Raw genomic sequence first — 12621 nt, forward strand, 5'->3', positions numbered from 1 at the left:
GAAACAAAAGGGTTAGTATTGTTCCTGGAAGAGCTATTCCAGTAGAAGTCAAAACAGCATAAAGAAGAATAGTACAGGGGCTGGTGATGTGATGCGCTGAGGCAACGTGATGCCAAACTAGGAAGTATTAGATGTGGACAGTGTAGAAGGTGGAAACTGACTTTTGAAAATAGGAGGTGAAATGTGCTCGGATAACAAATCATTTAAACAACAACACCAAAAGTGAAGGATGGCTCTTGAGGATCAGAGCTTCTGGAACTCAGAGATGTTCCTGCTATTAGGTTTTGTGTGACCAAAATAGAAAGTGGTCTCTGAGGACTTGGACCAGCACTGGATGCTGTGACCCCAGGAGCTCGGCTTCCTGCACTGGGATGCCCTCCGTCAAATCCTGTGGGGCTTGCACTCCCCATGGAGTGAGAAAGTTCCAGGCTTGTGCCTATGAGGATGTGGCTACCAGTCCTTCATTCCCGTACAAGCACGGCTGTGAAGGGGCTTAGCTATTCCCCCATTCTCATGCATAATTTGTATCGGGTATACGCATTATAAGATTTGATAAGAGTTGGATTTTTCAGCTTTTGCTTTTAAATCATGCAGATTAAATGAAAATCCAAGCAGTAATTGGAGCCCCCAGCTGAGTTACTTCGAGTATCGGAGGTTACTGCGGAACCTCACAGCCCTGCGGATCCGAGCTACCTATGGAGAATACAGTAAGTGGCTAAAAGAAATGAATTTCTCTCTTCTTAGGTTTTAGTTTAATTTGCTTCAGCTCTCTAAGGTGGTGACAGTCTCCAAACAATTAAATAAACTACTTAATGGTTTTGATGTCGAGTCTCTGATTGGTTCTAGATTTGTACATTCTAGAAGAAGTTGTTAAGAAAGAATGTTTCTTGAAAAGAGGTCAGCACCAATGAAGAATGAATGATGCTTCCTTGCTAAAGAGCCTCTGAATTTAGATTAAAGCTGATTATTTGAAGAAGATAACCTACAGCAAAAGGCACGTTCCCTTAGCTCGGAAATCGCATCTACAACACTGTTCTCTTTATTTCTTGAGTAACTTTCCTTTGGGAATATACTCGGTGCTACCACGTTCGGATATCACCATGTATTCTGTTAATTCCTATTACTGAACTTCTATATACTGTGTACTATGTTGGGTACTCCTAATCTCGATTGGGATTATTTGAATGAGACCTCCTTAAGCTTTTTAGCACACATGTAAAAAGGAAGCATGGCTGGCGTGCACCATTTCCATGTGACTGATACAGCAAATAAAGCAGGAAGTAGAAAAGGTGCTTAGTAACAATTTATTGAATCTTTACTATGTGCCAAGCACACTACAATACATGCATTGTCTCATTTAATTTCATAAGAAGCATAGGAGGTAGATACCACTGTCATTTCTCTTCTACTGTTGAGGAAACACAGTCATTGAGGTGTTTTGTCACTTGCCCAATTCACACAGATAGTGAGGATTGAGCCAGAATTTAAACCCTGATTTTTCTGACACCAGAGCCTATGCAGTCAGTCATGATGAACTGCTATATCTTTATGCATGGCATAGTGAGCGAATACCAACTGTCTTTGATAGGGCTATCAATGAAAAAAATTCATCAATAGTCAATCTAAGAGGGCTTCTCTGGTGGCACAGTGGTTAAGAATCTGCCTGCCAATGCAGGGGGCACGGGTTCGAGCCCTGGTCCGGGAAGATCCCACATGCCGCGGAGCAACTAAGCCCGTGCGCCACAACTACTGAGCCTGCGCTCTAGAGCCTGCGAGCCACAACTACTGAAGCCCGCGCACCTAGAGCCCGTGCTCCACAACAAGAGAAGCCACTACAACGAGAAGCCCGCACATCGCAATGAAGAGTAGCCCCCACTCGTAGCAACTAGGGAAAGCCCGCGTGCAGCAACGAAGACCCAACGCAGCCAAAAATAAAATAAATAAATTTAAAAAAATTGTCAATCTAAGAAAGCAATGGAAAATCTTATTCGAGCCAATATGAGAATTATAACCCAGAAGACAGTCTCTCGGAGAGTTCTGAAGACTGTTCCAAAGAGGTAAAGGGGGAAGCCAGTATATATGCGATTTGGCAAGAGGGTATGTGCAATCAAGCACACATCTTGGTAGAAGGTTACTGCTATTTGCAAGGAACAGATACCTTAGTTAATGGTTTAAGTGCTTTTCTAAGTATGGGAAGATGCAAGAAACTGGGTTCATAAAATTTTCTCCTGAAAATATCTACATATCTGAGGGCCAGTTCTGTCAGGTTTCCTAGAGCACAAAGTGCCACATCCTGATCTTCGCCCTGAATTCCTTTCAGGATGTACTGTAGGTCAGTGACTGCAGGGGCTAAAGACTTGATTCTTGTAGAACTGGATAGTGGGCGACATTCTTTATTTTACAATCCCTTCCCTTTCGGTCTTAAGTTCAACCAAGGTTTGGGAGGCATTTCGTGACCAATTGCTAGGAATGCACATTCCCAGGTCAGGCGAGGATTTCGTTGACAGGCCACAGAACGTGCTATTACTGGACTAGGTTCAGTTAACAGTAGCCAAAAGCCTCTGGACCGCCTGCCTTTCTAGTCTGTTTTTGTCCAGGAAGTAGTTCCCTCTTGTTGCTTCTTCCCATATCTAGAGTTATTATGCATGATTACAATCTTATAGAACTATATATTTGATCAAATTGTTTCAAGTTGCCTAATCATCATTAATTTTATCTGAGGCTCAATCACACATTTGGTAATGCAAGAAACAATAATCTTGTAAAATAGGCAGCATATAATATAGCTAGTAACATTAATAGGTCATAAGCAAGTATTTAAGCTAAGAACTTCCATTAGGTGCGGGCCAGTATCTCCCCAGGTTGTCTGACCAGTCTGTTCTGCACTAATTGCCATCTTTAAGGGAAATGATATATTGGCATTGTACATAAAGTTCACCAAAGATGTCTGCACGTACAAGGCGAGTAGGGGGTCATCATGACCCCTTAAAGGATTGACAAAGGAGTGTTATCATCTAAGGAGTTACGTGGCTGGCGCCAGAAGGAGAAAAATTGATCTTTACGGTTGAGCGGGTATTTTTGCCACAGGGGAGGTCTGGTTAACACACAATGCAGATGTACAATGCAACTAGAGGGGAAGGAGGAGGCCAAAGGACAGAGAAAAAGTTTTATGTTTAAATTTTTCTTGTCTTGCCTTAAAAATGTGAATTTTCATTTCATCAGGGAGTTAAGAAAAATAAAATCCAATGCGAGGCCTGACTTTAGATCCTTGGACTTGTACCACTTGCTGCTTCTAACGTGTTCCCTCTCTTGCAGGTACTGGGTACCTTGACAATGTGACCCTGATCTCAGCTCGCCCCATCTCTGGAGCCCCAGCACCATGGGTTGAACAATGTGTATGTCCTGTTGGGTACAAGGGACAGTTCTGCCAGGAATGTGCTTCTGGCTACAAAAGAGATTCAGCCAGACTGGGACCTTTTGGCACCTGTATTCCATGTAACTGCCAAGGAGGAGGGGCTTGTGATCCAGACACAGGTGAGTGAAATGACACCTGGACCAGATGGTTGGGGGCACAGCCAGGTGACTGAGGTCTCCCGCGGAAGAGAGAGCTGTGTAGGAAAGACCATGCCTGAACTCATTTCAGAGATGGGAAAGGATTAAGGGAAGCAGGGCTGGAGTCAGGGAAGATGGACATGGCGCTTTATTACACTCAATCCTTTTCAAGATGGAAATGCCACAGGGTTGTGAGACAGGTGCTAGGTTACAGGAAATGGCTGTCATGGTTCAGTGCTGGGTGGGGGAATTGGTGTCGAGTTGCAAGCATTGTACGGGAAGATCAAAGGCGATGTCAGGACTGGAATGAATGCGTGAGACAAATGGTGTCAGGCCTTGGGGGACAGGGGAGCAGTGTTAAGTTATGGATGGTAAAGGAAGTGTATGTCTGCTTAGCCTGGGAGAGTGAGGGTGAGATTCAGGGTCGTGGCCATGTTTAGAGTTGGTACCAGGGCAGAGGAGAGTGCCAGCGCTCCGGCACTCCGGGGAAAGCTTCAGAAAGGCAGGCTGTGCGTTACTAAGCTCTGACTTGCACATGTCACGCGTATTAAAGCAAGGGTACAGTTTTACCCTGCTCATTTCTCTGGCCCTCCATTCTTCCTCTGCCTCCCAGGAGATTGTTATTCAGGGGATGAAAACCCTGACATCGAGTGTGCCGACTGCCCCATTGGTTTCTACAGCGACCCGCGTGACCCCCGCAGCTGCAAGCCCTGCCCCTGTCCCGATGGGCTCGACTGCTCCGCGATGCCCGAGACAGAGGAGGTGGTGTGCGATAACTGTCCCCACGGCGTCACCGGTGAGGCCAGCTGCCTGCCCTGTCCCGACGCCCTGAATCTGCAAGGATAGCTTCTATTCCAAGGGATTCCCGGGGAGTTTTCATTACTCGGGGTTAGTCTAAATGGGCTCATTTTAAAGCTAAGGATAGCTCGTCGATGCCCGAGAGCTGAAGTGGATTGAGGAAGGGCAGTGTGTACAGTGACGGGGAGGAAACATCTAAAGCTGTTTTAGGAGGTTTGTAATTAGCAGATGAAGTTTTCAGGTGAAATACAGGGTTTAACTAAGTTTTTAAAAAGGAACCAAGGTGAAGAAGGAAAACTCAGAGGCCTCATGAATGTCACATCTCTCTGCTGGTCAGTGTCTGAAAGAAGAGTTTCTCCTCAGCAGCGGTCTCGGTGGTGTGGGTCTCAATCTGACTTTTTCCCAGTCAGCTAGTTAACCGGCAGGAAGGCTCCTAGAGGCGCTTGTGTTCTCAAATCTGTGGCCACCGTGGAGTGGGAGAGCCAGGCCCCGGCCACGGGCTCCTGCTCCTGAAGCTACTGTTCTGGGGTCCACGGGGAAAGCTCCGCTAGAGGGCTATTTATACTTTCGGCCTCTGCGTCTGGTTTTGCTGCCAAAGGATGATCGCTTGGGCTTGGCTCTGTGTTCCTTCCAGGTGCCCGCTGCGAGCTCTGTGCCGATGGCTACTTTGGGGACCCCTTTGGGGAACACGGCCCAGCGAGGCCTTGTCAACCCTGTCAGTGCAACAACAACGTGGACCCCAGCGCCTCTGGGAACTGTGACCACCTGACGGGCAGGTGTCTGAAGTGCCTCCACGGCACAGCCGGTGCCCACTGTGACCAGTGCAAAGCGGGCTACTTTGGGGACCCCTTGGCTCCCAACCCAATGGACAAGTGTCGAGGTAGGACTGCACCCCTAGACGGATTGGACAGCCTGTGTGTGCGTGTGTGTGTGTGCGTGCGTGCGCGCCTGTGTGCGTACACGTGTAAGAACATACAAATCAGCAAGGCCAACAGCAGGTAATATCGCGGTGCTACTTTGGTTTCTCTGACCGACTGGCTCGTGAACAGCCTGGACCTTTCGCCTGTCAGAGGTCTTAAGACCAGTGTCCCCTGCATCAGGGCTCTGGAGTCAGAGCTGGAGGGTGTTGAAAGGGTTAAAAGCTGGGCGGGAGAAGTGCAAAAGGTCAGGTTTACGCTCCAGAGTGGAAGAGGAGATGAAATGGGGCTGCTTCCAGCGCCCAGTCCCGAGGCTGGTAGGCAGGGAGGGGCTGCCAGACCCGTAAGTGGAAGGTGATAAAGGGCTCGAGACTAAGCCTGAACACACTGAAGTGGGAGGGGAGTGGGCTGTAAAGCAGTTGAAGAGACCCTCTCAGGAAGTCAGTGCGATTGATGTACAGAAAGGTAGCAGTCCAAGCGTCTCCTAAGGAGACTGGGCTTCAAAGCAGTAGCTCCCGTGGAGCATTCCTGGGGGCCGCTTCAGATCAAAGCATGAGTGTGCAGATCAGGCCTCTTGCTCAGCCCTTCTTTCAAGCCTTCGAACGTGTTCTGTTCTAGAGGCAAATTCCGTTCTAGGGAGCTGGCCTGCCCCACAGACTCACCCCTAGGTCACAAAGGTCCCAGCCCAGCCCTGGTGCCCAGAACTCAGGAGCTTCCTCATTTTAAGGTTGAGAGTGCCTCTGGGGACCGAGATTGGAGGACTCCTGGCCCCCCAGGAGGTCTGCAGGGAGCCCAGAGCCACCCCCCCGCTCACACCAGAGTCCCCAGCCCCAGAAATGCTGAGGACCTCTGTGCAACTTGGGACTTCTACTCAGGGGCACGAATTCCACCTGCCCTGACCCCAGTCTGTGGGTTAGCTGTGATGTCCTATGCTAGGAAGCATCCACATGACATCAGCGGTACTGAGTTCAAGTCCAGTTTTTTTAACATACCTATTGTATTACGTTGATCATGCCAGTTAATCTCTCTGAGCCTCTGTTTCCGCATATGGATGATTAATATTTTACTCAAAGTGGTTGCAAAGATAAAATAGCATAAGAGAAAGCACACTATAAACTATATAATTCCATCTATAAGGTGCTATTAATAGAGATTTCACTGCCTTTAGACCATACATTTTTTCACTCAACTATCTTTTATCAAGCACTTACTGTGTACCCAGTATGGAGCTAGACACCGAAGTTATAATAATGAATAAATCAGCTCCAGCTCCCAAAGAGCTCATATGCTAATAAGGAAGACACACAAATATGTAAGCAAATAATGACAGTATGCTTAGACATATGATCATACTACCAAGTGTTTTGTGAGCACTGAAGGTGGAGTAACCCAAAGAATCACTCCAGTAGAGTAGCGTCTCACCCACTGTTACATCCTCAGCTCCTAGAACAGAACATGACACATAGTGGTACTGAGTCAATTTGATTGAATAAAGGTACTGCTTTACTGCAGAAGGAAAATATCACTGGCTCTTTCCAGGTTCTCATTCCAGCTTGCCATTTTCTTGCTGTGTGTCCTAGGTCAAATTACTCAGCTTCTCTGAGCTCACATTCCTCATCTGTAATATACAGAGAGATGTCTACTTCTGGCACATATAGGCCCAGAAGAAATGTTATTTTCCCTGTGAGCAAAGCCAGAGTGTCTGCAGAATATCCAACAGGCTTATGATTTAATGGGAGGAAGTAAATAAGTGCCACTAGAAAGGATGAACTGTTGTAGTGTTTCTTCATCCAGACACACAAACTTGCCAGATGATTCCGAAGACCTCTCTGTATTGCAGGAATGTGCTTGGAGGCATAGCCAAGAAATGAATCTAACACAATATGAATCAACAAGGGCAAAGAAGGATTCTTTGCCCTTGGTGACTCAATCTTCCTTTTATCTTTGCTATACCTCCAGTTTCTGGAATTAGCTTGACATGAAAGCTTCCTGTTTGTCCTTTTTTCTCTAGTTTGCAACTGCAACCCAGTGGGCTCGGAGCCCATGGAGTGTAGAAGTGATGGCAGCTGTGTTTGCAAGCCAGGATTTGGCGGCCTCAACTGTGAGCATGCAGCATTAACCAACTGTCCAGCTTGCTATAATCAAGTGAAGATTCAGGTGTGCATGCTAGCCAGACCTCACCCGCAGGAGTAAAATCCTGAAGTGTCTCCTGGGTGGTTCTGTCACAAATCCAGGACTCTCCTAGACTCCTGGGGACGGGGGCGGGGATTACTATTTCTTTCTTTAAAAATTGCTATGTTGGGGCTTCCCTGGTGGCGCAGTGGTTGAGAGTCCGCCTGCCGATGCAGGGGACACGGGTTCGTGCCCCGGTCCGGGAAGATCCCACGTGCCGCGGAGCGGCTGGGCCCGTGAGCCATGGCCGCTGAGCCTGCGCGTCCGGAGCCTGTGCTCCGCAACGGGAGAGGCCACGACAGTGAGAGGCCCGCGTACCGCAAAAAAAAAAAAAAAAAAATTGCTATGTTAAAAAAATTTCCATATACTACTAATAATACTTCAGGCTTATGTTCTTATATTTACCATTTTCAAAACCCCTTTTGCAGATACTGCCACATTTGGTACTCATGGTAACTTAGTCAAATTGGAAGGAAAAGCATTCTGATCTCAGCTTTCACTGAGCAAACAAAGTTTTGAAAAATGTGTAATTTTTCAAAGTCACATGGCCAGGTGGAACCAAGAATACCATCCATGTCCCCGATTCTGAATTCAGTGCTCTTTCCATTACAATATGCCACTTTCTAGCTGGATTTTTTTCCAAGAGATGTCCTTATAAAACAAATGAAGAAGATATAAACATATAAAAGATATGAGGAGTCCAGAGGTCTCAAGGCTGTCAAAACAGGAATAGTCTCCAGAAATTTCTCATTCAAATTCCAGAGAAGAATGAAATTGATGTTGTTGTTAATTATTAATTAATATTTTACTGGGGTGAAGGGTGGGGGAGGAAAGGGCCCAAACAGAACCCAAATCTAGAGCAAACTCAACCTATTTTAAAAAATTTATCTATTTAACCAGCCCTCTGTAGCACTTTATTCCAGGCACTGTTCTAAGTACTATACAAATACTAACTCATTTAGTCCAAGTAATAAGTCTGGGAGATATTATTATTATTATCCCCATCCTATGGATAAAGAAAATGACTTACCCAAGGTCACACAGCTAGTGAGTAGTGGGGCCAGGATTCAGACTCAAAGTCTAGGCTCTAGAATCTGAACTTTAAGATGATGTGCCAAGCATTTCTGGGCTTTTAGCTACTAGCCCCTGGGTACCTGCTATTTGACCATGAACTCTGTCACCTGTTCTAATCCTCTTCCTTGTGTGGTTTCAGATGGATCAGTTTATGCAGCAGCTCCAGAGCCTGGAGACCCTGATTTCAAAGGCTCAGGGTGGCGGTGGAGCAGTACCCAACACAGAGCTGGAGGGCAGGATGCAGTGGGTTGAGCAGACCCTTCGGGACATTCTGAGAGAAGCCCAGATTTCAGAAGGTGATGAAGGCCAATTTCCCTTCACAAAGGAGAGAATTCAGAGTCCTAGAAAGCAATACACTAGGTCACAGAATCTTCGGTGGTAACAGTTCAGCAGATGTTTCTGCCTAGCCCTTGCGGAGGTGGAAGGACTGTCTGTGATGTTCTCCTGGGATCTGAATGATGGAGATAAAAGAGCAGTTGCATGCATTCATATGTTGGGTTTTTGCCATTTTGCCATAAGCCAGTCAAAGTCACTTTTTCAACCCTCCGTTATGTTTGACGACTTGGCCCCCAAAGTGCTCATCCTCCCTTTCCTTGTTGGTGTCCAGGTGCTATCAGATCCCTCAATCTCCAGTTGGCCAAGGCCAGGAGCCAAGAGAATAGCTACCGGAACCGCCTGGATGACCTCAAGATGACTGTGGAAAGAGTTCGGGCCCTGGGCAGCCAGCATCAGAACCGAGTTCAGGATACTCACAGGCTCGTCACTCAGATGCGCCTGAGCCTGGAGGAGAGTGAAGCTGCCCTGCGAAACACCGTAGGTGGTGCTGGGTTAGGGGACTGAGAGTCATTGCTGAGATGCAAGACTGCCCATGTCACAGGCTCACCTTGTCTCTCAGGTTTTCTGGTCTCTCTGGCAGACAGTTAGACTTCTCTTCCTTGCAGCAGTTGCACCTTTCTTTATGTTCTTTGGCTTCCTGCAGGTTCCCATTTTACTGTGTTATGTTCCTCTCCTAGTTCATTTCTTGCTACCCATAGCCTCATCTTGGCCGTCTCTTCTCCTTTCTTTCTGCAAATCTTCCAGGTTGTTAGTTCCCAGAGGGCAGGGTTCAATTTTGTTCATGTTTACATTCTCAGCCCGTAGCACAATGTGTGGCTGTGATAAATGTTTGCTGTAAGAAAGGAAGAAAGAAAGAAAGAGAGAGAGAGAGAGAGAGAGGAAGAAAGAAAAAAAGATGAAAAAGGAAGAAAGGGAAGGAAGAAGAAAGGAAGGAAGGAGGCCAATAACGACATGGTTCTTAAAACAGGGAAAAAAATGTTGCCAGCATGATTTTCTTATGACGTAGTTTGTAGTGTGGTCGGAGGGAGAGGTTTGAACGAGCACTCTTCTCGTTCTGAATAAAGAAGGCAGTGGTGATAATAATGTAAGTGGGTGGATAGGAGGTGGATAAAGAAAATTGGAAGATAATCAGATATTATGCTGAGAAAATGAAGGATTTAAAAATAGTGTGTATTGATATTCCTTTTGTAAAAAATTCAGAAAATACATAAAAATCCCCTATGATCTCATTACTAAGAAATAACTACCATTAAAACTTGGTCTATGTTCTACTGGACTTTGAATACATATGCAAATATAAACATGTATATATTTTAAAATGCATCTATATCTATATACAGACTTCCTTTAAACTTGGATTTCTATTTTATTCTTGTCTATACATTCTTTAATGTAATGACCATCCTGACCAGGGACTCGACGTGTCACGTTGTAGAATGCTGTTGACTAATGACAAGTGGCTCTGACAGAACAGGTGCAGAACCTGCTTAGGCTCCATGGCTCATATTTAGGCTCACGGCAAAGTCTTAACCAATTTTCCTTTTTCCACAGTACGTTCCTCCCTCAGAGGACTATATGGGGCCAAACAGCTTTAAAAGTCTAGCTCAGGAGGCCACGAGACTGGCAGACAGGTGAGCAGTACTGGAGGGCACCTCTGCTTCAGACCACCTCTGCAAGGCCAGACTTGAACAGCACTGTGGGGTGCTCAGGACCAAAGCATATTCATTATCTCCAGGCTCCTTTGCAGCCATCCCCCTGCCCTGAAGCCATTTTTTTAACCCCTTGGCTTTTAGTGTATATAGGTGGCCACTGGGCAAGGTCACCTGGCAGGAGTTGGGGGCGGGGGTGTTTCTTTTGCAGATTTCTCTATGACTCAACAGCATGGCTTTGGTGTATGTCAGATGTAATTCCTTGGGCCCCATCAAATGAATCAGCCCTTGGAAAAGAATGCTTTGCACCTTTGAGGGACCCCCAGGCTCCCACACCAAGCCTGGGAACAAGTACTGCTAGCTGTTTGCTGGCCTGTGGGGGCCAAGTCTGCAGAGGGGTAACGTCCTCCTGAAAACCGGCTCTGCAGGCCCCCAGTGATAACAGGCAGCTCCTTAGTTCTTGCCTGACTCTAAATCCTACCATGCTGAAGAGGTTTGCTCTTGGCGGAGGGCTCAGCAAGGTGGCAGGCTCTGCTAATCCCAAATGAAATTCAGTTAGCAGAAGGGGGTTGGCTTGTGTTCTTGCAGCGCGCGCTGCCTCCTGAGCTCATTTCCACCACTTTCTAGAACCAGGAGGACAAAAGCAACTGGGGGACTTTAATTGACAGGCTTTGTCCCCCTTAGTGGTGGGCTCAGTTTAGAGATGCAGCAAAACTAAATAGGGAGTTGGCCCCTGAATGGAATAAAACCTAGGGGTTTCTCCTGCAGAAAACAGTTTATAAATGCAATATTTTATCACCCTGAGACTTCTCCCACCCATCTCCATAGCTTCCACTGATTATGCCATAAATGGAGTAGATGTCCAAAAAAGTCTAGGACATGAGGCTACTTCTCAGAACACCCTCTGCTTCTAGATAGCTCCTCTATTAGAGGAGCTCCATCTCATCTGGGTCAATTCTGTTTGGTTTTTCTAGTCCAACCAGTTCCCTTACTCCTCCCCTTTCATTTAAATAAAAGCCCTAAAGGAAGCTCTTTGCCGTGAAAACTCAAATTCTTGGGTTTTGATCCTTTCAGCCACGTTGAGTCAGCCAATAACATGGAGCAACTGGCCAGGGAAACCGAGGACTACTCCAAACAAGCTCTATCCTTGGTGCGCAAGGCTCTGAGTGAAGGAGGCGGAAGCGGCAGGCTGGACGGCTCCGTGGTGCAAGGGCTTGTGGGAAAGTACGTTTCAACGGGTCCTCACACGGGCCAATATAATCCGCTCCCTCCCAGGGTTCAATGCAAACCATGTCTGAGGCGTGCTGTGTTTCTTTAGAAGTACATCAATACTGAGAGGGACCAGAGGATGAGAGTATTACTTTGGAGGAAAACAGACGCCTTTAAGGCTGGAAGAAAAAGTTGATTAATCTAAGTAAAGTTTGTGTTTTGATTGAGAGGTTGTATATTTGGAGATACGGTCACTGTCTGTGGTGTTTAAAGGATGTGAGTACACTCATCTGATGGCATGACGCAGATAAACATAATATATTCATATGATCAAGAATAGGGAAAAAAAAAATTAGGGAACTTGGGTTGAATTTTTCTGACCCAACCTGTATAAACTTTAAGGTCTATGTTTAAACTGTGGAAAGGGACACATCTCGTCTGGTTCTTCCAATATCCCGACTACATACTTTTAACAGGATGAATTTTTGCTTTTAATAAAAAAGAGTGAATTCTCAAAGTCCTCTTTCTTCACTCCTTGCAGATTGGAGAAAACCAAGTCTCTGGCCCAGCAGTTGTCAAGGGAGGCCACTCAAACTGACATTGAAGCAGATAGGTCTTACCAGCATAGTCTCCGCCTTCTCAGTTCAGCATCTCAGCTTCAGGGGGTCAATGATCAGTCCTTTCAGGTAAGGACACCTAACCTAAGCGCTGATGTACGGAAGAAGGGCCATAATGCTTTCTTCTCTGGGGGTTCCATTGAATCATTCAATCATTCAGTTTTTTTCTCCATATTGACTTTTCTTGCTTTAGATTAGAAAGAGTATTTATCCTCCTCATTATCCTTGTTCTTTTTTTTTTTTTTTTTTTTTTTTTGCACTGTATGCGGGCCTCTCACTGTTGTGGCCTCTCCCTTT

General features: G+C 46.2%; 1 protein-coding gene across 1 annotated transcript in view; it reads left to right on the forward strand.

The window, feature by feature from the left end:
- The window catches only part of LAMC2 (laminin subunit gamma 2), a 62527-nt gene that overhangs the window by 39931 nt on the left and 9975 nt on the right, over window positions 1-12621 (forward strand). The window contains exons 8-17 of the mRNA XM_024133850.3: window positions 595-707; window positions 3316-3534; window positions 4166-4348; window positions 4985-5230; window positions 7279-7424; window positions 8653-8809; window positions 9121-9326; window positions 10401-10480; window positions 11573-11722; window positions 12249-12393. Of these exons, the coding sequence (XP_023989618.1) occupies window positions 595-707; window positions 3316-3534; window positions 4166-4348; window positions 4985-5230; window positions 7279-7424; window positions 8653-8809; window positions 9121-9326; window positions 10401-10480; window positions 11573-11722; window positions 12249-12393 (1645 nt within the window). The remainder of the gene's footprint in view (window positions 1-594; window positions 708-3315; window positions 3535-4165; window positions 4349-4984; window positions 5231-7278; window positions 7425-8652; window positions 8810-9120; window positions 9327-10400; window positions 10481-11572; window positions 11723-12248; window positions 12394-12621) is intronic.

Source organism: Physeter macrocephalus, chromosome 4, assembly GCF_002837175.3.
Source record: "Physeter macrocephalus isolate SW-GA chromosome 4, ASM283717v5, whole genome shotgun sequence".
Classification (NCBI taxonomy): Eukaryota; Metazoa; Chordata; class Mammalia; order Artiodactyla; family Physeteridae; genus Physeter; species Physeter macrocephalus.